The 23,005-nt window shown below is 39.1% G+C and overlaps 1 protein-coding gene across 1 annotated transcript in view; it reads left to right on the forward strand.

Moving 5' to 3' along the window:
- Positions 1 to 241: 241 nt before the first annotated feature.
- ESR1 (estrogen receptor 1) overlaps positions 242 to 23,005 on the forward strand; it is a 172,415-nt gene continuing 149,651 nt past the window's right edge. The window contains 1 exon segment of the mRNA XM_063329315.1: positions 242 to 266. Coding sequence (XP_063185385.1) covers positions 242 to 266 — 25 coding nt within the window.

Consider the following 23,005-nt stretch of genomic DNA (forward strand, 5'->3'; position numbering starts at 1 on the left):
CATGTGTTGAAAAGGTGGCTGATGCCGGGCTGCAAGGTTCAAGGCATTGCCTGTTTTTCAGGAGAGGCTAGGTTCCCGTCCGAATTTATCACCTTTTGCTGCTAAGGGCGTGTTATTGTGCCTGCGATAGGTCTTTTCTTGCAAATGTGCTTCTGGTTCAGCTTCCTCGCTCCCGAGACTTTTCTATTTTGGTTCCCCGTGTCATGTGATCCCCCCGGCCAGTGAGAGCCCCGCACAGGGAATGGCAACAGCCTTCTGGGAGCAATGTAAGTCAGAAAAAACTCTTGGTTTTTTGCAGTTTCTGCCCCTCACACTCAATTTTAAACGCTGCTTTTACGCTGAACCTTTGCTGGGCACCCCTAGTAATACCTATGGGAATGCTTAGATGTTAGGGTTTTTTTGTTTGTTTGTTTGATTTATGTTTTACGCTTTCCAACGTTACTTTTTCTTACTATGCTCTTTTTTTCCTGTGTCCTGCAATGTAGTTGAGAAGACTAGAAAAGCAACAGAAAACAAACCAAATGCATTCCAAATATCACCTGAAAGGCGTTTTAAGTTTAATAAGGAATATTTCAGGTGTACCAGTACTTCGTTTAACGTGTGCTATAGGCGGTGTCAAAAATCCTGTGCTGCACTCGAGAAAGAATGATGTGACCTCCCCCCCCCTCCCCATAGCCAAAATTGATCATTTAGTTGAACAATGGTTAACAAAATAATCTGAAATCACATGCTGGTGCCTTGGCCAATTGGCTGAGACGTAATGGTGAAAGGACTTAATTCAGTTAAAGGGCAGTCATGTACGTGAAGCAGTGGATAATTTTTCTGGTATGAATGAAATACTGTATTTTGATCTAGGCTGATGCTGAGCCTTGCTTATTTTACGTGATATTGAAATCATATTTGGTGAGATTTGTAATTTTCTTTTTATCATAGAGGCTCTTCCTTGTACAAAGTGAGAGTCTCGCCTATCCATTTTTTAAGACAGTGTCTAAACTCAGTAGGTAAAATTTAGCTGGTAATTACTACTAAGTATTGCTTTTGCCTAATTTAACTATATTTTTTTTTCCTTGGATAAATATGATTTTCCAAAAATCCTTCTCCTCCATAGCAGGGTATACGCATGTTTTACTTATTTTCTATTTAATACTGGGGGTTTTTGTTGGTTTTGTTTTGGTTTGGTTTAGTTTTCTTTTATTTTTGTTTCTTCCAAATTACCTGTGCTTTCTTTGGAGTTTACTTTGCAGTTTCAAAGGCTTATTTTAAATTTGGATGCCTAAGTGGTATGTCTTGATAACTTATAAAAGTTTGAGAACAAGTGTTTGTGAAAAAGATGTAATGAAATAAGCTGGAATCTCCCAGTTTTCCTTTGTGGCCTTCTGTCTGTACCCCATATTGAATCACTTGGAGGTGCAGAGGCCATTACCACACATTTCTTTATTTTCTGTGTGTTGCTGATCTATACACTAATGACCAGGCATTACATGAAAGACCTGTTTGAAATAGTTTGGGTGTTTTTTGTTCTAAAAATCCGTTGTGAACAGAGACATTTCACTTAGTGATTACACCGAAGTACAAGGAGCCGTAGTGAGGTGTGTTAGTTTTTCAGTGCAGTTCCTCTCCTCATCATAGGTGCTGACAGAAACTGGTGTCCCAAATTCTGTGTTGGTTGGATTGCTGCAGTGTCAGAAGCACGACAGCTCTGTGTGTAAATACCTGACTCAGAAACTGAAAACAATTTAAAAAACCCCATCCTTATTATGCAAACTGGATGAAACTTAGGAGCCGACCTTACAGCCATTTTTGTTCAAAAGTTTTGTTGCTTTGCTGGGTTTGTTGCTAAAGCGTTGCGTGGGCAGGAGAGGAGAGTGTTTATAATGGTTTTAAAAAGAGACTATGTATGTTCATTAGATGATAAAGCGAGTTCTAATCCAGTGTTGCCTATTTGCCTTTGCTTCATGAGTTTGCACAGTACCAACGGGCACATAACGGGAATTTTGAGAGCTTGCCTCAGAGCTGGATTCCCTGATGCGTCCCACAACTGAATGCTAGTGCTTGTGAACATGGGTCCCCAGCTTAAGAAATGCGTCCATCTCTCTGGTAACCAGAGAAATTGCAGTTGGTAAAATACAACTAGTTAAATCAAAGGATCTGTATTATCACTTCTTTTCCTGTTTGGGTTTTTTTTTGTTTGTTTTACCTAGTGGTTTATTTACTTAGCTTCATTCATGCTCATCTGTTGTCTTTGTTTCTGAAAAGGAACACAAGAAAATGTTTAAAAAAAAAAAAAAAAAAAGAAGTGTTTTTTAACTGTGAGTCAAAGAGTGTCACAGGTTGCCCAGAGAGGTTGTGGAGTCTCTGTGCTTGGAGATATTCAGATCCCAACTGGACACGGCCCCAAGCGACTTGCTGTGGGTGACCCTGCTTGAGCAGGGGGGTTGTGCTACGTGAGGGGGGCCCCGAGGTCCTTCCCAGCCACAGGGATCCGGTGAGTCTCAGAGAATTTCCCCCTGCGATTTGGAGAGGCAGAGAGCAATGTTACATGTGGATTTTAATCTTGGGCTGTCACTCTCATATTTTAGACCTTGTCATTTCGCTGCCTTGGTTCAGTCGTTAATCATTGATTTGGAGTGACGGCCGTGCACGTCTCGCTGGCACCGCCACCTGAAATGTCACTGACAAGCAAACGGCTGCGGCCAGTGGGCAGGGCTCCTCGTACACCTCCTCCTCACAGCTATCCAGAGTTACTTCTGGCAGCAGCTTCTTATCCCATTGTCTTTTTTTTGCGCCGCTTCCTCGGGCACCGCAGTGGTGGGGGGAGACCCTGGTGGGAAGAGAATGAGAAAACTGAGTGTAAAATTAATGAGAGTGCCGTGGGAAAAGCATAAGTAGAAAGTGAAGGTGCAGAGCCAGTGTGCGCTGGGTTCCTACACGTGTCCCGCTGCTCTACTCAGATCTCACTGTGGAATCTCCAGAAGCTGAGGAAGGGGCACAGGAGCTTGCAAAAGCCATGCCAGAGGGTGTGGAAGGAAGGGAGGAAGAAGCAAGCCTCGTGGGAGCCCTCGGAAGCTACGGAAAAAAAATTAATCCTTATACTGTACATGGAGTGGTACTCTAGAGGCTTGGTGAGTGGTGCAGGGAAACATGAGATTATTTGGTAGTAAATGAGAGTACAACAATACTGAAAAGTGAAAACAAAAGTTTTTACAATTGTTTATAGACATATATATATATATATATATATATATAAAACCATAAAATGCACTTGCCAGACATTAAAGTGTAGCGAGTTCATTTAATACCTTTCACACAAGCGTATGACTATAAATTTTAAATACAAGTGGCAAAAGGTAATAACTTGACTTGTGCTTAGGGAAGATGATTTTAAATCTTTCTGCCACAACGCTCTAGGTGCTGATTTTGCTTAAATATTGTTTATCTTGATGAGACGTGAAGACTTGTCCTGAAGACTGCTGATGACACAAACCCAAGCAGGTATGACTGTGAATAAATGCAGGCTGGAGCTGGAAACGCAGGCAGGTTCAGCCTTCCAGGGGAAGGGCAGGCCAGGACGTGTCCCTGTTTATAAGAGGCACGGTGAGCTGGCTGCGGGAGGCGAAGGCTTGGTAGGAAGGATTACACTCAGCGACTCAGGCGGCCATTTCCATTTCTGGCTAAATAGCGTAATTGGAATTTAAACGCAGTATTTTCCCCTGAAGAAGACACAGTTTAAAAATATGACCATATATTTTCTCACCCAATTATTCTTCCCCCCGCCCCCCCCCCCCTCATTTTCCTTCTTACTTTTTGGAGGGCAACACCGCAAATGAATGCGGAAGAAACTAGGGCGATGCTTTATTGTGGATGGAAATGAGAATTTGGCTTTGCAAGAGTAAATTAATCCTCTTTATTAATTTTAGGAAAAAGTCCCACGTTCCAAGGAGCCAGTAGCTGTAGCAACTCAGTCTGGCAGCATTCAGCTGATGCTTAGTAACTAGTTTGAGGAAGAAGATAAAACTGGAGGAAAAGATTTCTAAATAATTACCCAATACTGAACAATTTGCTAGCTCTACAAGATATATTTATTTCTTTTGCTTTTTCAGTGGCTAGCATTTATGTATTACAGCTTTCGGAATTTGCAGATCTCTTTGATCTGAAAGAAGTCCTTTTTCTTATTGGACATTAAAAGTAAATTTAATTTATAATTTTCCAGACCTGTAATTTGGATTGTCTCTCCAATTTCTTTTTTTCTTTTTTTTAATCATTTCTGTTGTTAACCAGAAGGTGCAGAAGGTAGATTAACAGACAAAAGGAGAGAATTTTGCCAGTTCACCATTTAAGTATGTTCTAGGGTCTAAATGATAAAACTTGGTTTATTTTTTAAAGTGAAAATAATCTTTGGTTTTGAAAATAATTTTTCTGTATCTTTATTAATGGGCAAATATAACTAATTGTTTCAGTGCAAGGACTTACCGGTAATAAAAATACCATCTATCTTGTGTTTGATTATCTTAAGAAATGGAATAGTTAAAGGAGAATAGTCTACAAAGAAATAAGTATGGAATTATGCAGATATGTTTCAAATATTTTGCTTTTGAAGAGTCCAGTTACATTTCTATATAGAGCTACTAGTTTTGTGTCTATTCAGTACTCAACAGCGTTTGTTTACAATTTTTATAGTTTTCAATAGCACAGCAGTTACGGGTTAGATCTGCCAGATAGCTTGTGGACTATTGTAACTGTCTGTTCAGTCTTTGTATCACCTATGGCAGTTTAACATAAACACTATGAAGCCAAAATTGGTCAGATTTGAATTTTGGCAATTTTTTCAAAGCACTTTGTTGTAAATACAAGCCAACAGAGACCTAAAATCTTCTTTAGATTTTGTTTGTTCTCCGAAAGTTTGTGGGTAACTTTAGTGTAACTGCGTATCGTTTTGCCTTGTACGTTCTTCAACTGGAGATAAACTGGTTGTGTCTTTACAAATAAGATCATTGAGATTTTGATTTGCAGAGATACAGCATTTCATAGCCGGGTCTCATTTTATTGGTGTCACCAATTTTGAGGTAATGGTCTCAAATGGTATTTGTGGGCTCATCTTGCTATATTGTTATAAATCAACAATCTGCTTATTCATTCCAAAATACCATTGATCTCAGATAGTGCTGGTGCCCAGTATGCAAATATATCCTCAACTGATGCCAAGCTGTGCCCTTACCACCCTAAGAAATGACTCAGTTTCTGCTTGTGTTGACTGCCTCCGGCTCTGTCTGAAGGGCACTTTCTGTGCAGCCATTGATAGCTTGCCTGGGCACTTTTGGATGTGAAAGCAACCCTGAGGCCTTGGTTTCATGGGATCATGAGAAAGCTGATGGCACATTTCACAAGAATAAGGAGTAATAATAATTCTGTCCCAGCGAATTTGTTCTGTTTGGTCAACCTAAACTCTTCCTGTAGTTTAAATTGGGCATGCTTCTTGTGGATTTGCTTTTTGTCCTATATATGTTATATATGTTGCTATGGCCCGTTGAGCAGTTGCTTTGCACCAAACATGACGGCGTTTCAATAATGTTCCTGTCTATGTTGGCATACTAGACACAGAAGCGCTTGCACATGCGAACACTTTAAAGCAGGAGGACACCAAAGGCACCGCTTAAATGAAATTTTGTAATCTTATGACAGATGAATTGTATGACTTCATAATTATTTCCTTAACACTTCTTTTTCTTGGGTAGTCTTCCTCTTAACAAAGCATTTGCTGTTGCTCACTGGCACGTTTTTACATGCAAAGTGTCCATCACAAACAATGAAAAAGTAAATTTAGGAAAAAAGGAGAAGATTACTTTCATACTTCCTTTTGGACTTTTGACAAAGATCTGTCTTTAAGAAAAAAAATAAATGGATTTGTCTTCTTCCTTTATTTCTTTTCTCTTGAAACCTAGCAACATGAATGATGTACTTGAAGAAATGCCTTTAAAAATAAAACAGAAAAAGCTAGAGAAAGCTGAGTCAAGAGAGGCTCAAGAAACTTTATGAATTAGATGGTGAGTCAGTTATGATATTTTTATTTTTTTTTTTTAAACGAGGAAAAAGCAGAAGCAACTGATCTTCCATCCCTCAGGGATTAAACTGCGACAAGTAAGACAAACCATTTAGCAAATTTGATCTTTGGTAACTTAAGTGATTGCAAACTAGACAAAACATTGGACAACTAATTTCGTTTAAGGCAAAATTTTTGTGCTTGGGAAATGTATATGTTATGAAATGAACCCATATCACCTGCCTGGTGTTATACAACCCTCGAACACAACCTGTTGTCATTGTAAAACAACCAGGGTCTTCTAGTTCTAGTAAATGCCGGGCTGGTTTAGATCTTCTCACTTGAGTGCCGGGGTTGGGGTAGGACCATGCCCCTTGTGCCCTGCTCTCCCGGCACGACTTTCCTGGCAGGTTTCCAGCCACCTGTGTCCATCCCTGTGAAACTCCAGCAGTGCTGTGTTGGGACAGTGAGGGCCTGATGTCCCGGGTGGCATATGATGCCAGACACGTGGCTGGAGACTGCCCAAAGAACCAGTCTTGTGTTCAGACCCTAATGTTCCCATGAGGGGCCAGGGTGCATTTGATACACCTTTTGGAGCAGAGATTTCAGTTTATTTTTACCCCAAAAGGAATCCGTTTTATGCACACCCCAGCTGCTCTGCAAACCAAGCCACTGCAAGACTGGAGGAGATCAGTACAAAATCTCTCTGCTGTGAACAAAGCTGGTAACATAGACACACCTTATTTGTATTAACTATTTGCCTTCTCTGTGCTAACTAACTAACCTGTCACTCATTTGTCTCAGCACTGGATCAGCTCTGGCAAGGCAGCCGCTTGCGAAAGACTGGACCTTCCTACGAGCCTCTCTCTTTCTATACTTAAAGTTACTTTTGCTGTCATAGAAACATAGTAAAAGGGAAAAGCAGACATTCTGGATGAAAGTGGAACATACTTTCCCTCTCAAAAATACCTTAAATCAAATTACATCTCTAGTGATAGAAGTCTTGTGCACGTGGCTGAGTTATTGCTAGTTACCTCCAAGGCTTCTTGCACGCAAAGCAGCTCACCTCTCTTAATCTAAAGAGGCGCAGAAACATACCGTGTCATTAAGCAGAAGCTGATTTCTGCATAGATAATGCACTAGGATTTACTTCTGCATAGACACAAGTCATAGTGCATCTGCTTCCTGCTGGTAAGTTTTTGCTTTAGTTTCATCTGTTGAAGCCAGCCTAAGTTGGGCAGCTAACCCAGTACTGAGCTGTCATAGCAACCAGATTGTGTAATTTGTTCACAGTGCTTATCCACATTTATCTTAAAGCCCAGTTAGGCTGTTTTTCCTCTCGTGGACAGGCTGATCTAGAGCTTCACCCCTCTGTAATTTCCATACTAAATTTGTTTGCCATGCTGACTTTCTTTCTTTGGCTTAAATACCTTTTAGGTCTTGATGGTTATGCCTAGTGTTTTATTTACAGAGTAGTCAGATTTCCTCTCTCTTTATTTTTTTTTTTGGTTGTTTTTGGTTTTTAGTCTAAATAAGCCAAATTTTTAGCCATCATTTGTTTAATATACTCTTAAGCCTTCAGATCTTTATTGAATTCCAGCTGCCATTTCATCACTTACTTTATGTTGTGAAATCCTGTTCCAACTCATTGCTGTTGGCTCTCACCCTTACTACCCTAATATAGTATCATCAGCAAAGAGACCTCTTTTCCAGGTCTCTTATTAAAATATTAAATAATAGAGGCACTAATAGGAAGACTTCCCTTGTGACCTCTCTCTATTGAAAAAAAGCCTAAACATTAGTATTTTTATTTGTGTCCCACCTTTTAGGCAATTATTTAGCCCCATGGGGTCTGTCTGCGGCACCTCCATTTCTCTGAGAGCTCTTGGAGACAGAGCTTGTTGTATTTGCTTATAGAAATACAATTAATTTAATTCCTTTTTACATTTGTATTGTCTCCAAAACAAAAATCCTTTTAGAGAGGCTCCCATGATGACATTTCTCCAGATATTGTATTTTTGGATGCTCCAGTTGTGGTCTTTGTAGCATTTTCTGTTAATTTACCCAGTAGAGAAGTCTGGCCATCTGTTCTCAGCTACCTTAGGTTTACCTCTGTCTTCCTCCTTCCCCAAATTCTTTTAAGAATTGACATCCCATTTTGTCTTTTCCCCTGTCCTCTGATACTGAGAATTGCACCCTAGAATTCCATTAAAACTCACCAGCTGGTCCTGGTGACTTCTTATTGTTCTCTTTATGGATTTTTCTATAGCCTTTTTCACTGAGACTTTACCTTTCAGACAGATCCTTCAATGACCCCGCCTTCTTAGGAAAGGTTCTGTTACTTGAATTTCCCTTAAGGTCCTTGCTATGATCACGGATGCAAAAACTTCATTTAGCTTTTATGCTATAGACTTTTTTCTCTTGGTGCTCCTTTTACACACAAAAACCCCCACAACCTTGCAAGATATTTCTCAAACCTTTTTTGGCTTGCCTTATTGCATTTTTACATTTAGTCTGCAGAGTTCTATCTTCTCTTTTATTGTTAAGACACCAACTTCAGTTTTTTGAAGAGCTGCTTCAAATAACCTCATAAATTGGTAGCTAGCTGTGTTGGTTTTCCATATGTTTGTGTCCCTCAGTGTTCTGTGTTGTACCTAAAAACATTTTGCTCTTCTATTTGTTCACTTGTTAGTTCCTTTATAGCAACTTCTTTATTTCTATGCAATTCCTATTTTTCCAATCAAGCAGTATTTTAGGGGATTTCTTGGCTTGCTCCTACATAGATTCTTAATTTAAGAGCTTTATGATTGCTATTACAAACTGACTCTTTGATAGCAAAATTCCTATATACTGGGCCTTTTCAAATGAATATTTGCATATCTTGAGGGTTAGGTGTTTAGCTGCTCCCTGAGATGTTCATCACTAGTGTCTAAAGGTTTTGCTTTGCAGTCATGCACAAACTTGATATTTATTTGATTGTATAGGAGCATTTTCTGTCTACCAGCCTAGTTTGTCTAGTCTCTGAAGTTTTTAGAATATATAGCCAGTCATCAGCTACGGCGGAGTTGGAAAAGTCAGGTATAGTAAAAGCATACTGGGTGTTCCCTTTTCATGTTCCTCTCAGTGCAAGTTTCTTTTAATTTTCTAGCTTTGTAAAAATACCATCAGTGAGTTTTCCCTCCCTCCTGCCCCCCCAATAGTGTCATGCAGCTGTGTATCTTCCTCTACTAAGGATGTTTTTTGACAGCTACGTTTTGTTTCTTGCTGTTCATTCTGAAAGTGTCTTCATAAATTGTGATGTATCATGTATCCCCTGTACTTATTCTCAATATGTTATGTTCTAAAATATGCCAGGTGAGTATACCCTAGTGACTTTATAAACTGATAGGTTATTAATTCAGATGTTTTTCTTTTCTGAAACCCCTCCAATCTGACAATACCTTTCTGATTTGTGTGATGGCCAAGTTACTGAATTTGATATGCTGGGATGGGGATTCTGTGTATTTGAAGAATGTGTAGTCAAAATAAAAAGAAGCCACCTTCCTCCTTGTGCGCTCACAGCCACCTGAAGGAGCTGGAGAAGCCCCAGCAGAGGTAGGCAACCCTGAGCGCCAGTGCCGCTTGGGTTTTTCACATCATTGACTGATGCAGTCACACAGAATCACAGAATGGTAGGGTTGGAAGGGACCTCTGGAGATCATCTAGTCCAACCCCCCTGCCAGAGCAGGGTCACCTAGAGCAGGCTGCACAGGAATGCATCCAGGCGGGTTTTGAATGTCTCCAGAGACGGAGACTCCACCACCTCTCTGGGCAGCCTGTGCCAGTGCTCTGCCACCCTCAAAGTAAAGAAGTTCCTCCTCGTGTTTAGATGGAACTTCCTATGTTCAAGTTTGTTCAGTCTGTCCCAAACATGTTGTTCTTCTCTTGGCTCTGATTGCTCTTGGCATCTGAATGCTGTGAGGATTTGCAAGGCCTTGGTCCTTGGGGAAAACACCTCTTTGCTGTAGAGTTTGCCCTATGGATAATTCCCACGGTATGAACACTGGGCTTTTACAGTCCTGTTTTCAGGATTTTTACAGTCCTGTTTTCAGCTTGCATGGCTGAAGAAATCTGCTCTGACCATCCTGGCTGACTTGCTGGGTAGCACAACCTGTAGGAGCTCTCTGAATTATTTTCTTTTTGAAACGATAGATAGTTTAGGAAGGAAACTCTTTGCTTTGTTGTAAGACTACTTTAAATCAGTCTGGACAAGCACAGAGTACTTTTCCAATGGATAATTATGTGTACTGTTAAAAAGTGCTGTTTGTTTCTGGCCTTCATATGTGTTATCCCAGTAGATTTGTCTGTGGCAAATAGTCAAATGTGACTCTTATTGCTATTCTGTCTTTCCGTAGACGAGGATTACTGTAACCCTATGGGCACAGGGTGATATTGGCAGCTCCTGTTCAGCTGCCTGCTAGTACTCCAAATTTCTGTCAGTCACTTCTCCTTAGGACAGAGCACTCTGTCTAGCAACTGGCTTACATTTCCGCCCCCTCCCCTCACCTTAGATATGTGCTTTGATATTTAACTATTATGGAAATCATATTGTTTCCCTGAAAGAAGGTTATAAAACAATCCATGTTGGTTTTCATTGTTAAAAGTATTTATTTATCATTATTACAAATATTGTATTTTTCTGTACGTCTGGTTAGTAATACTATTATTCTTGCATACGTGACACTGAGGAAAATACAAAATAGCTGCCATACCCAGCCTGTGAACTGCAGTTGGTTCCTTCATCCCTGTGATGTTCCTCCATTCACAGTTGCCTTTTTTTAAAGTCTAATAAACAGTTTTCTTTTATTTTAACATATGACAATTTGGTTTTGTTTCTAACTTTTACCTTAATCAAATTGTCAGATGTCTGTATCAAATGCTTATATTTCACAATGCTGTTGCTTTCATTGGCCAAATATCTTGAATTAATAGTTGTTCAGTTTCAGATAAATCACTGCACACGTAAATAACCTTATTGGTTGATATTGTATTAGTCTCTAATTCTTAATTAAAACCCTGATTTCCCTTGAGAATAAAATCAGATATTGGGCCCAAGCTAATTGGTTCATCCTGTTTATCTCTTCAAAATTCTAGTATAATACTGGCTTTTTTTCCCCTGAGTCTTACGAGTTTTCAGTGTTTCAGGATTTATTGAATATTATAGTTCAAGTGCAGAGAAGTCACTGGCCAGCTCTCGTAAGTCTTCTAGCAATTTTTTAAGACGTACTAGCTGAAAAAATGTGATGTCAGTAACTGCAGCCTAACATTCTTGTGAATTGTTACAAGGATGGAAGGTGGTACAGCATCATCTGGCTTCTCCCCCCCACATCAGAACACATTTGCTGAACACTGCTGTGGTTTTTTTGCATTGCTGTTACTGAGAATACCAATGTTTTGTTCTAAGAATTGTCTGATGCCAATATTAAGATTCCTTTTTATTCCCTAAATATTTTAGATTTTTAGGCTATCCAAAGATGCCATAATATTGAGAACTCCTAAGACAGCCCCCTGCGACAAGGATGGCTCACATTCTGTGTTTAGTCTCATTCTGGTCTTCTGCTGAGCCTTTTATTTCTTTCTTTAGATATCATTGCTCTTTGATTTGTTACTTTTCTTTCTTTGATTGTTAATTCCTCTGTCTTGCAAAATATGTCATTAACTTTATTTGTACTGTGCTTCTTATATTTAATAACATACTGGAAGTTAAGAACATAAGAGCTTTTCTGGATCTAGGCCCTTGTCTCTGCTTTCATTTTTATGACCACTTTAATCTTGTTTTTCACTTTCTTATCAGCCGTTCTTCTTTTTATATTATTTCCTTACCTTGTCTACACATCCCACATCTCTCATGCAATTTCCTTTCTTGGCTGCTCTGCTCCCCAGCCCTCCTTTTTCAGTCTTTTCCATCTCTCCACACAGTTTATGGCTCCAAAGAATGATTTACATTATCAAAGTTACTACTCTTGGCACTGTATTCATTTCCAGTGTCATACTAGTATTAAAACAGCCTACCTTGAGAAAATATCTGTACTTCTGAAGTGATATGAATGTCTAGAAATATTAGGGATGTAGTTATTAACATCCAACTTTTTTTCTTTTTTCTTATTTCTAGTATAACTTTGGGATTATAATATTGGAATTAAGAAAACTCTGTGGATACAGTGATTGATAACGTTTTCATGACCTGTTCCCTTTCCCTTCATGGAACTGTTGATGCTGCTATCCTAAAAAAGCAGTCAGTGGGGACATGAAGATATACTATGGGTGAAATGAAGAGCTAATACAAAATGCAATCACTGTTCTGCGTTGTCAGAGTTCATAGGTTCTTGCAAAATCATTGAGACTCGAACTTTAAGCCATGAACCTTACCCCCGTTTGGTACATGAGAACATTGACGTTATTTCCTACTTGAGGACAGCTTTTTTTCTTTCTGTTTCTCCTTCTTTTCTTCCTCCCTTACCTTTTACTCCCCCATAAGTCACCTCTCTAAAAGTTGCCTGCTAACTTCAGAGGATGTTAGCCTGTTCTGGGAGTCACTAATTAAAATAAAATAGTTGCAAAAGAACATGGGGGTTTGATTTCAGCAATTTTATTCACTGTTTCTTGGCAACCAGAACAGGAACGTTGATTTTCTGTTCCAATGAGGGTGTGTATTTGAACCAACAACTTGGTTGTCTTAGTTGATCCAGATGTTTCAGACTGTGAAGTAAAGAAATCTCCCCTGTCTGTGTTATCTTTTGTTTTGGCTTTGACCTGTGGGTCAGTTTATAAGGTAATGTGATGCACAGCCCAAACAAGACGCACGGGCCGTCTCCATCCCGGTGGAGGATTTCTTGCAGTCTGCTGGCAAGACCACCCTTTCTGCAGAATGTAACATAGCAAATTCTTGTAAAGAAAAGGTGAAGTAATATTGCCTTTGTCTTTGTAGCTTTCTTTGTCCTGGAAGCAGGGAGCAATGAAGGAAGAATTCACCACCGGCTCGGCTGAACTGCTCCTAATGCTGCTGTCAGGGTCCCCTGGTGTTAAGCACTCTGGCTGGGCTCAGGCTGGAGGTGTGTTCAGCTTTGCTGTTGCAAGTTGTAATGCACTAGCTGAAGTATTGTTAGTTTCCATGCTATTTCCCTTCAACATAAGGTTGTAGTTACCTGTCGATGCCCGGTTCAGGAGGAAACTCTGTAGTCCCTTTGATGAACTTCCTACTGCCTGACAGTCACCACTTTTTTCCTCTCGCTCATCTCCGTCTCATTGTCACGGTCTGTTTTCTTTTTTTGCTCCCTTTCTCCTTTCCTCCAGGCTTTAGCCTCTGCACTGTCCCTCCATTCTCTCTGCACCTTCTCAGCTGGTGACACTGCTGACCAAGACCTCACTGTCTGCTCTGCCCCGCGTGGTAGCTCCTGGCGTGCCTGCTGCTCCCTGATTCCTTCATGGATGGCCCTCACTCCTCCCGACGACAGGGCCTGCTGAAGGCAGAGACCATATGGAGCTCTCCCTAGAGCCTGCAGCTACCAGCTCCACCACTCTGCAGCTGATCTGAGTGGCAGGAAGGTTTGCACGTGTTGTCTTGAGCAGGGAGGAGAAGCATCGCCAGGACAGTGAAAAGTTCAAATGGCTCAGGCGTTGAAGAAGCATCTGACTTCTTTTTTTTCCCCTCAGTCTAGAATGGATTAGGGAACTTTGATTAATTTCATGGTTCAAAGTTGGGTTTGGTTGCGAAAGTGTTTTCAGATAGTACAAAGAAGTCAAAAGGGAAACTGAAGGGAAAGCCTTCAATTTCCGCAGCTTATTCTCACTTCAAAGTCAGTCAAACTGCCACAAACTCTATGTGAAAGAAGCGAAGCACAAAGCTGCAATTTTTGTAATTACCTTTGAAGTAATTTTTTTTTTCCCTTTTGGAGAATATCTACTTCCTTCTTTGAGTCTCAACAAGTATTGTGAAAAATTTAAGCTTCATTCTATAATGTATATATTCATATATATGTGTGTGTCTGTACACACATACGTATTTATATATTAATGCTTATAATTAATATGTCATTAGCACAGAGATAAAATTATATATCAAGAATTTAATTTTGGAGAGGGGCTGCTTCGCTCTGCCTCTTTTACCATCCCCCCAACATCTTTCAGGTCTGAAAGTATATTTTGCTTTTGCTCTGAAAAGCATTGCTATACTCAAATTATCAGGTTTCTCAAATATGCATTCAGTGCAGATTTCTGTGTGTTTTACGTAGGTTCAATATGGCTTTCAATATGGCTTGTCCTGCAAAGCCATATGAGTTAGGCGAGCAGTGAAGACAGTTGGATTCATGAACATGTGAGTCTCTTCAGATTATTCTTTTGCATGGGCAGAGAAGAGGGTTTCATATTTTACCTGAATTACCTTTTTCATTCCATAACAACTTGTTTCTTGTGAAGGTGATTGAAGGCTGAACGTTGTTGGCTATAAAGAGCCAAAGTACTTGTAACATCAGTAAGAGAGACACATGCTGTCTTTATATATTTCTTACTTTGAAGTGAGCCTGCTACACCACAGCTGAAAAATTGGAAATAATGAGAATGCAAAAGTAGATAAATGGAAGAACCTCCTCTTCACTATGGAGAGTAGAGGAAGTATTTCAACAAGGGACAAAATAAAAGTTGTTGTGTTTGGGAAGGAATGCCAAAGCATTGCTCAAAGTTTGCAGAAGACAAAATACTGGTGAAAAAAGAGGACCTTGGTTTAGGATGATCTGGACAGTTTGGTTAGTTTAGTTGAAACAAACAATTCATGTTTTATTTGGGCCACATACAGGGTGATTGGTCTGGAAATAAAGACTGCACTTGTCCTGACATGTTATGGATGTGCCCACATTAGCAAGTAGTGGAGCAGAATAGAAACAGGCCTAGAAAGCAAGACCGCTGGTGCTGAGGAACCTCACCTCCACACTGGATGTGGTCCAGGGGATTTTGCTATAGGCTGGTGGACTAACCTCACCCTTAATTTGTAGGAGACCTCCAGGAGAACATCTGATTTAGTTCCAACCAAAGGGAATAACTATTATAAATGGTGGTGGTTTATTAATTTCTGTATATGAACAATATTTTCATAATAGAAATTTCCCTGAGATAGAAGGTGAAAATGTAGTATGGTCAAAAGTTTGGGGGAAAAGGTGCAAATGTTTAAGAAGGGAATAATTAACCATTGGAAAAGATGCAATTCCCTAATTAATTTTCAAGGCAGAGATTATCTTTTAGAAAATCCATTCAGATACACAAGTCATTGTATTGGGTTATAGGTTATGAAAATGGGCTGTGTATGGGAAGAAGATCAATGCTGGCAGTACAGGACTCGGAACTGAATCTTCCTGAGTCCGTTTCACGTGCAGAGGTGGTGCCTGTGTCTTGTTCTTTACTACTCCTGACCCACTGCTCCCTCACTCTAATTCTGGCTGCTCCTGGGAGCCTTCCCTGTTGCCATTTCTTACTTAGGCAGGGGTAGCACTAGACAGCTGTGATATGCCTTTGATTAATGAGTATTGCCAGATTTCTTGAAATCTTCATGCTGGCAGTGCTATAGTGATGTGAAATCTTGTTGTCTGAGTATTACTGGCCACAGTTGTTCTAGTCACATACACATCCTTGAATGTTTTAACCTTATGTTTTCAGTTTATTTTTATCTTTAAAAGGCCGTCTACTTTTTGAAAGATACCTAGTTGTTTGGAAAACAGCTTCTGTATCAAACTCCTCCACAGATGAAAGCACTCTCTATACCCGTTGTGAATTTTTTCATTTCCAGACATCCTTGCTTGCTTTTTTTTTTCCTTTTCTTTCTCTATTCTCTTGCATGTTCGCTTGTCTGGGTACCCTTAGCAACATCTTTTACTAATGGAAAAATAGCAAGGCTTTCTGTAGCCTCACTGTGATTGAATCAGAAACAGAATCTACTTGACAGAGCATCTAAGTTTTCAGTCCCACCGTTCCTTCTATTACCATGAACATTTAATATTGTGTATCACGGAGATCTACAGATTCTTAATTTGTGTTTTTCATAGTTGGTATTCCAATTTTACCTGGAATTAAGAAGTGGAAAAATAGTTAACTGTGTATAGTAGGATCTCTGCCTCTGGATTGGATGGAGAAAATCTTCCCCCTTATATTTTGTACAATTGCATATTATGGATTGCAATCTCCAGAGGAGTCACTTTACAGAGTTCCTCTATAGAGACAAGAGAGTCACACAACAGAAATTCACTGTTCTCTCATTTTACTCCTGAGGAGTTCTCTGTAAGAACTGCAGTCTCAATTTTTGCATCAACTCCCTTAATTCTGAAGGCCAGGGGGTGCTATAGCTATATGCATTATAATCTATGTAGGTTTAGTAGTCAATATAGAGGGCTCATGAAACCTGCTGTATTTTTTATTTTCTTGCTGTTCTGAATTCTGAGTGTTTTGTTTCTTAAAGAAATTATTTCAACAGCAGAAGGGATGTGTATGTGTGCATGTCCCGATTTGGCTTTAGACAGGTTCTCAGTTTTCTATTATAATTTGTATATATATGCATGTTATCTGAAGGAAGGAATGGATAAATGGGGCTCAGGCCTGGGATTTCAGCCCTGGGAAATTATGACCCTTATACTGATAAAATGATTTCTTTTGTTAAGAAGAGAGAACTTGTGGCATGGAATGAAATGGGAGAGAAATATTTTATTTCCCAGATACAACCCACATATATAAATATGTGTTTTATATATGTGTGTATATATATGTATATGTGTGTGTATATATAAATGTATATATGTGTGTGTGTATATGTATATATATGTATATGCTTATGTGTATTTTTACATTGTTTTCATGGTGGGGAAATTTTGAAAAAACCAATTTCCTTAATAAAATCTCTACTGTTTGAAAATAAGTTTTACTACATTTAAGTATTTGGCAAGACTAAATTATTTTAATTTTGTATTCTCAAAACCAGTTTAGTTCATCCAATACCTGTTACCCTTTTTTCCTGCTCTAATCATTCAGACATGTGTAAGCAGCAAGGAAGTGTTACAAGTCTAATCAGTTTCTCATAAAGTGATAATATAGTATAAATGGATGTTCATATAGCCTGAGTGCAAAGGAAACATCAGTAAATTCACACAGAGCATATATCCTGGCTGGTTTTGCTTGTGTGTTAGAGTCTCTGATGAACTAATAAATTGATCGGACAGATGGTTTGTGGGTAGTAAGCCCTAGGCCAATTTTTTTTCAAGACCACGATGTTTTTCCCAGAAGTGGTTATTTGAGACTGCACAAATAAAATCCTGGACTCTAGGTTTTAATTACCTTTTTATCATAATTTCTGATTGCCTGTTCTAATATGCTACATTGTGTTACTTACAACTGAAAAACAATACATCTGATTTGAAAAGGCGGCTATTAAAACAATAATTTATTTATTTCCCACTGCCAACAGTGCAGGATTAAATGTATATATCATTCCTGTCTTCAAGGTAGCACATGAACATGTTCTGCAGACATGACTAATACCTGCTAGTTTTGTCTGTATATGCTTGTGTGTGTATGTGTGTATTTACACAGATGTTTTTCCAGTGTTTTGGTTTGTTTCCAGAGGATCTTGACAGACTTCCATGTCTTTCATGTGCATTTGAAAATCATTTCAGGTGTGGAGGGTTTTGGAGTTGACTTTATATTTAAAAAATAATAAAAATTAGTTGCTAGTAAAAATATCCTTTCATGTACTAAAATTAATTTACCTGTTTAAAAATGAGTGGACTCAACCAAAAAGGCTATAGGCACAGTACATGAATGTCGACATTACATGAAAATAAGTAAGGCAGTGGCTTCACATTATGAAGAGTCTGATAGCAATGCTGACTTGAGATATTCCTGCCCTCCTGCTGGTGATTCTCACAGAGTTACTCTATCACCCCTCCAGCAGCGCAGGCTCCACTGTCTATTGAACTGTACTGTAATTCAGATTAGATCCATTCCCTAAAGAAACCGAGTTAAAGTGTGTGAAGTGTGTGTATATGTTCATTTTAATTTTGGATCAGAAAACCATGCAATTTGCAAATGGTTCTTCTGGTCCTGCTGACGGAGTGGCTTAGGTTTAGGAAGAAGCTACCAGAAAATGGAAGGTCAGGAATTCTGTAAATCAGAAAATAAGCATTAAGAAAAGGAGACACATTGTCTAAATAACACCTCGTGCTCTGGGTCAGATGGGCAACATAAAGTCCCCTTGAAGACAGTGGGCTTCTCAGGGCGTTGGAAGGTGCTGACCCTGGCCTTGCAGGTTCAAAACAGGCAGCAAGAAAGTCACAGTTAATGTTGCGTGCTGGATTTGTAAAGTCTAACACACGTATTTTCTTCACATAGGGGTTTGCCTTTAGTCTCCCTGTTTCTTTTTTAACCTTAGGAAAGAGAAAACAAAGGTGCCATCCTTGCACGAGTAGAGTCCTAGGCTGATGACTGTTGCATCTGGTTATGCACTGTGCGACTGGTCATGGAAGCGTTTTGACATGAAGCCGTAACCCAAGATCAGGCAGTTTTCCCTGTTGATCTGTACAGAAATGATTTGTGTCTGATTTTACTGGTCACACTGGCATAAAAGGGGTTTCTAGTGTGGAAACTCAGCTCTGACCTGTGATGATTGTGGGTGTCCCTTTTCCCTGGAGGCAGTCTGTATTAGCTACATTCCGTGCCACAACTTAACTGTCTTTGGTCTGAGTGCGAATTACTTCCTAAAGATGCTCTGTAGACAAAATATATCATTTTTAATATATCCAAAATGATTTTTCTTTAAAGCCTTGACTTTAAGTCACCACCAGGTTATCTAAAAGCTTCTCTTTCTGTTTTCTCTATGTATCTGAACATGCATACATATGCAGTAATTTCATGGAGAACTGAACTGCATCATCTTAGTGTTTTGGAGGCATTTTTTTTTTCTCCTTTTTTGACCAAGGAAGAGAAGAGGGGAAGTAGACAAAATAGTTTGAAATAAATTCTTGGTGGCTGTAGGTTTTTTTTCAACTACAAGTCAAGAGAAAATTTTGAAGACATTTTAAAAAGAACAGTGTGCTTGTTTTGGTTACTCTATAAACTTGCTTGCCTTCATCTTTCCATTTATTTTTGGAATGCTGTTTTGTATGAGAATAAGGAAAGATGTTTTTTGACATCCAGTTTGATATTTAACGGCAGATATCACAACACTCCTTAGCTTATCAGACAATGTCTGTTGGCACAAGTTCCAGCATGTTGCCTGGGAAACAACGTGTTTTCTCCATTTACGCTAAAGTATTCCCTCCATTGTGAAACTGTATTTTAGGAAATCAAAAGCAAAGTATGCCTAGATTCTTATAGCTGATGCCTTACTCCTAATGAGAAAAATGCTTTTAATTACTTTTTTTGAGATGTCTTCGTCAGATAAATGCTGAACATCAAAGGAAAAAATATGAAGATTGCAAAATTTTTAAGAACTGCAATTTCATTCTTAATTCAGCTTTATTGTGTATGCATAACATATGATGGACTTGTAATTATGTGATTGCATGATATTTCTTATAAAATCTCTTCTTCAGGCACAAAGTAAAAGTTACGTAATTGATGAACAACTATTCCATGTTTCTTCATCATTGTGTAATGTATGGTAAAGTCCTTATTTTAAATGTTGATATGAAAATATCATGGAGACATAGTAAGTTTATTATTTTCCTTGTAAGTCTTTTGGAAGTTTACTATAAGACATCATTTCAAAATCACTGAGGCCAAGAGGGCAGTATTATTTCTATTTTAGAGATTGTGGAAGGCATAAAAATTAGATTAGTAGAATTTAGAGACTTTTGAGACCTTCTTTTTCTCAGAACCTAGCCTTATAAAGCACTTTAAATATTCAATAGTCTAGTTGGGAGAAGAGGAGGCTGAGGGGCGACCTCATTGCTCTCTGCAGTTTCCTGAGGAGGGGAAGTGGAGAGGGAGATGCTGAGCTCTTCTCCCTGGGATCCAGTGATAGGACACATGGGAATGGTTCAAAGCTGCGCCAGGGGAGGTTCTGACTGGACATTAGGAAGCATTTCTTTACCGGGAGGGTGGTCAAACACTGGAACAGGCTTCCTAGAGAGGTGGTCAATACCCCAAGCCTCTCAGTGCTTAAGGAGCTTTTGGACAATGTCCTTAATAACATGCTTTAACTTGGTCGGCCCTGAGTTGGTCAGGCAGTTGGACTCGATGATCATTGTAGGTCCAGATGACCTTTGTTACGTCCTTTCCAATTGAAATGGTCTATTCTATTCAAACGAAGGTGAAATTAAAATTTACAGTTGAGTATATTTAAATTAGGATGATGAAATAATTTGAAAGAAATTATTCTTGAGATTCCAAACCCAATATTTTTATAATGTGTCAAGTTGTAAATACTTTGATTATATGCTGGCAAAGACAGTATCTGTTATTTGAATAGGAAAATGGTGAGTGTTTAACTAGAGTCTGACTTCAGTTATATGCTAAGCTTTAGACCACATTTTGAAGGAAAGAGGGATTAAAAACTAGGTGGTAAAGAGAAAATTAATTAAAATGAAACACTAATCTATCAAAAGTTAATTGTGACACGGTGACCTGATTATTTCTTTGATGACAGATTTTCCAGACGAAGAAAACCCAATCAGTAGGATCAACATTAATGGAAGCATTTGGGGGGAAATCACAGCATTAACTAAATTGGAGAAGATTAAACTCCCCAAAACATACAGTCTGTAGTAACTGAACTGTAGAGTTTGCTGAAATGTAAAACTTAATTGTAATGGTATAAACTGAAAGATCACATACTTAGCAAGAAATATTGTCAATTTAGATCGCCCCACCTGAAGGCAACTAAAGCATACTTCAATTTAGGTAGACTTAGGTAAGTTTAGATGTATGCAGGCATATGTCAATATATGTTGTTAATTGGATGGTTTTGAACTGATACTATTAATGCAGCTGTAATCAGGTGAGATGCTCAGGTGTTTCAGTGGATATTTCAGAGTCCAAAAAAGATATAAACATACTGGAGTTGGTCCAGCACAGGACTACAAAGATGACTAAGGGACTGCGGTATCCGAGGGGCAGAAAGAACTAGGACTGTTCAAATTGGAGGAGAGAAGTCTCAGAGGGATCGTATCAATATGTATAAATACCTGATGGGAGGGAGTAAAGAAGATGGAGCCAGATTCTTCTCAGTGGTGCCCAGTGAGAGGACAAGAGGCAATGGGCACAAACTGAAGTACAGCAAATTCTACGTAAACATAGGAAAAAAGCTTTTTTACTTTCAGGGTGGACAAACACTGGAGCAGGCTCCTCAGAGAGATTGTGGAGTCTTCACCTTTGGAGATATCCAAAATCTGTCTGGGCATGGTCCTAAGCAACATGCTGTGGCTGACCCTGCTTGACTAAGCAATCTCCAGAGGTCCCTTCCCACCTCAGTGATTCTTATATCCTGTGATACAGGGAAATACCTGTGCAATTTTAGAAAGTTCTGAATTATATTTTATATAATCCTGGTTAGCCTTGTTCACATCACATGTGTGCCAGAAAATTGGTTTGAACTAGAGGATGAGCAAAAAAATGTATACACTGTAATTTGAAAGGAAGAGGTTCATGGGATATAACAGAACTCTGTGAGTCAAGGACCATAATCTTCAGGTAATGGATAGTGCTATTTAAGCTAAAAGGCAGTGCTAGAATAACTGAGATGAAAGTTGATACAAAAGTAGATGATATTTTTAAAACATGTGGAATGAGATTCTAGAATAATTTTTCTCTTAGCCTGAGAGACTTTAGCTGATAAGAACTATCTCATTTGGCCAAACTGAATTAGAATTTCACAAAGAAGCCGAAGACCCTCCTGACATACAGGTCAGACCCTGCTATGTTTCTGATCTCTGCTTCAAAATACAGAAGTGTGTGAGATGGTCAACAAAGGGACAATGAATTTTTTAATGCAGGCAAAGTGATGCACTGTCCTTGGGGGCATGGCAGATTATTCAAGGAAAAAATTAGTCTCTGTACAGCACAGCAAATCACTGCGATAAATTTCAGCCCGAACTGTTGTAAGAATCTGAAAACATGAAAAGAATTGTTGCATAACCTTAATTACTGCCTATAATGTATCTTAAATCAAATAATAATGTTTTGTTATAGCCAGATGCATAAATACGTGAGGTGGTAAGAATTACAGTATGCAGCAGGACAGAACTATTTTATGTGTATCACTGCTTTTCAGAGCACTTAAGGAAGATAACCAGGTTTATTAGAAGGACTTTTGATTATCTAAACACTTGTACTTGACAGAATTTTCATAAACAGATATGGATTTAGAATGGTTCTCTGCACATGATAATATTTGCATGCTAATGTTCTAAGACAGTGTGCTGAATCTAGGGTCTGTTCTGGTGCACTTTAACGAAGTGCTGCTGAAAAGAAAAAGGCACTTCTACCCTCTTTCGCCTTTCTCATTTTCTAGTGAGTCCATGCAGCATCTGGACAGACCTTGGCTGCACATTATTTGGTTTGCACATGATTAACAGCACAGCCTAATTAGGGCGTGCAGCAGTTATTAGAGGCCTGTGGGAAAAGACCTCTTGAATAGGTGAAAGATGTGTTGTGGCACCTTCCCACACGTGCGCTGGAACCCTTGCTTCAGGCACCGTGGGGAGGTTATAATTCTGAAAAAGCTCAAAGGCTGATGATGAGAATGCACTTCCCCTTCCCTTTAGCCCAGCACCTGCTGCTAGCAGGGAGAAAGTAAGAACCATGCAAGAGGGAAAAATAAATGCATAATCTCAGTGTAATGCTCTCCCTGCCTTCAGTTAGTTTAGGGGTTTCCTGACCCAGATGGATCTTCTGTTATTTAGTGGATTTCTCCTCTAAGTTTGCTCTGTGTCCCTCTGAAACCAAGTGAATTTACAT

This window comes from Chroicocephalus ridibundus, chromosome 3, assembly GCF_963924245.1.
Source record: "Chroicocephalus ridibundus chromosome 3, bChrRid1.1, whole genome shotgun sequence".
Taxonomy (NCBI): domain Eukaryota; kingdom Metazoa; phylum Chordata; class Aves; order Charadriiformes; family Laridae; genus Chroicocephalus; species Chroicocephalus ridibundus.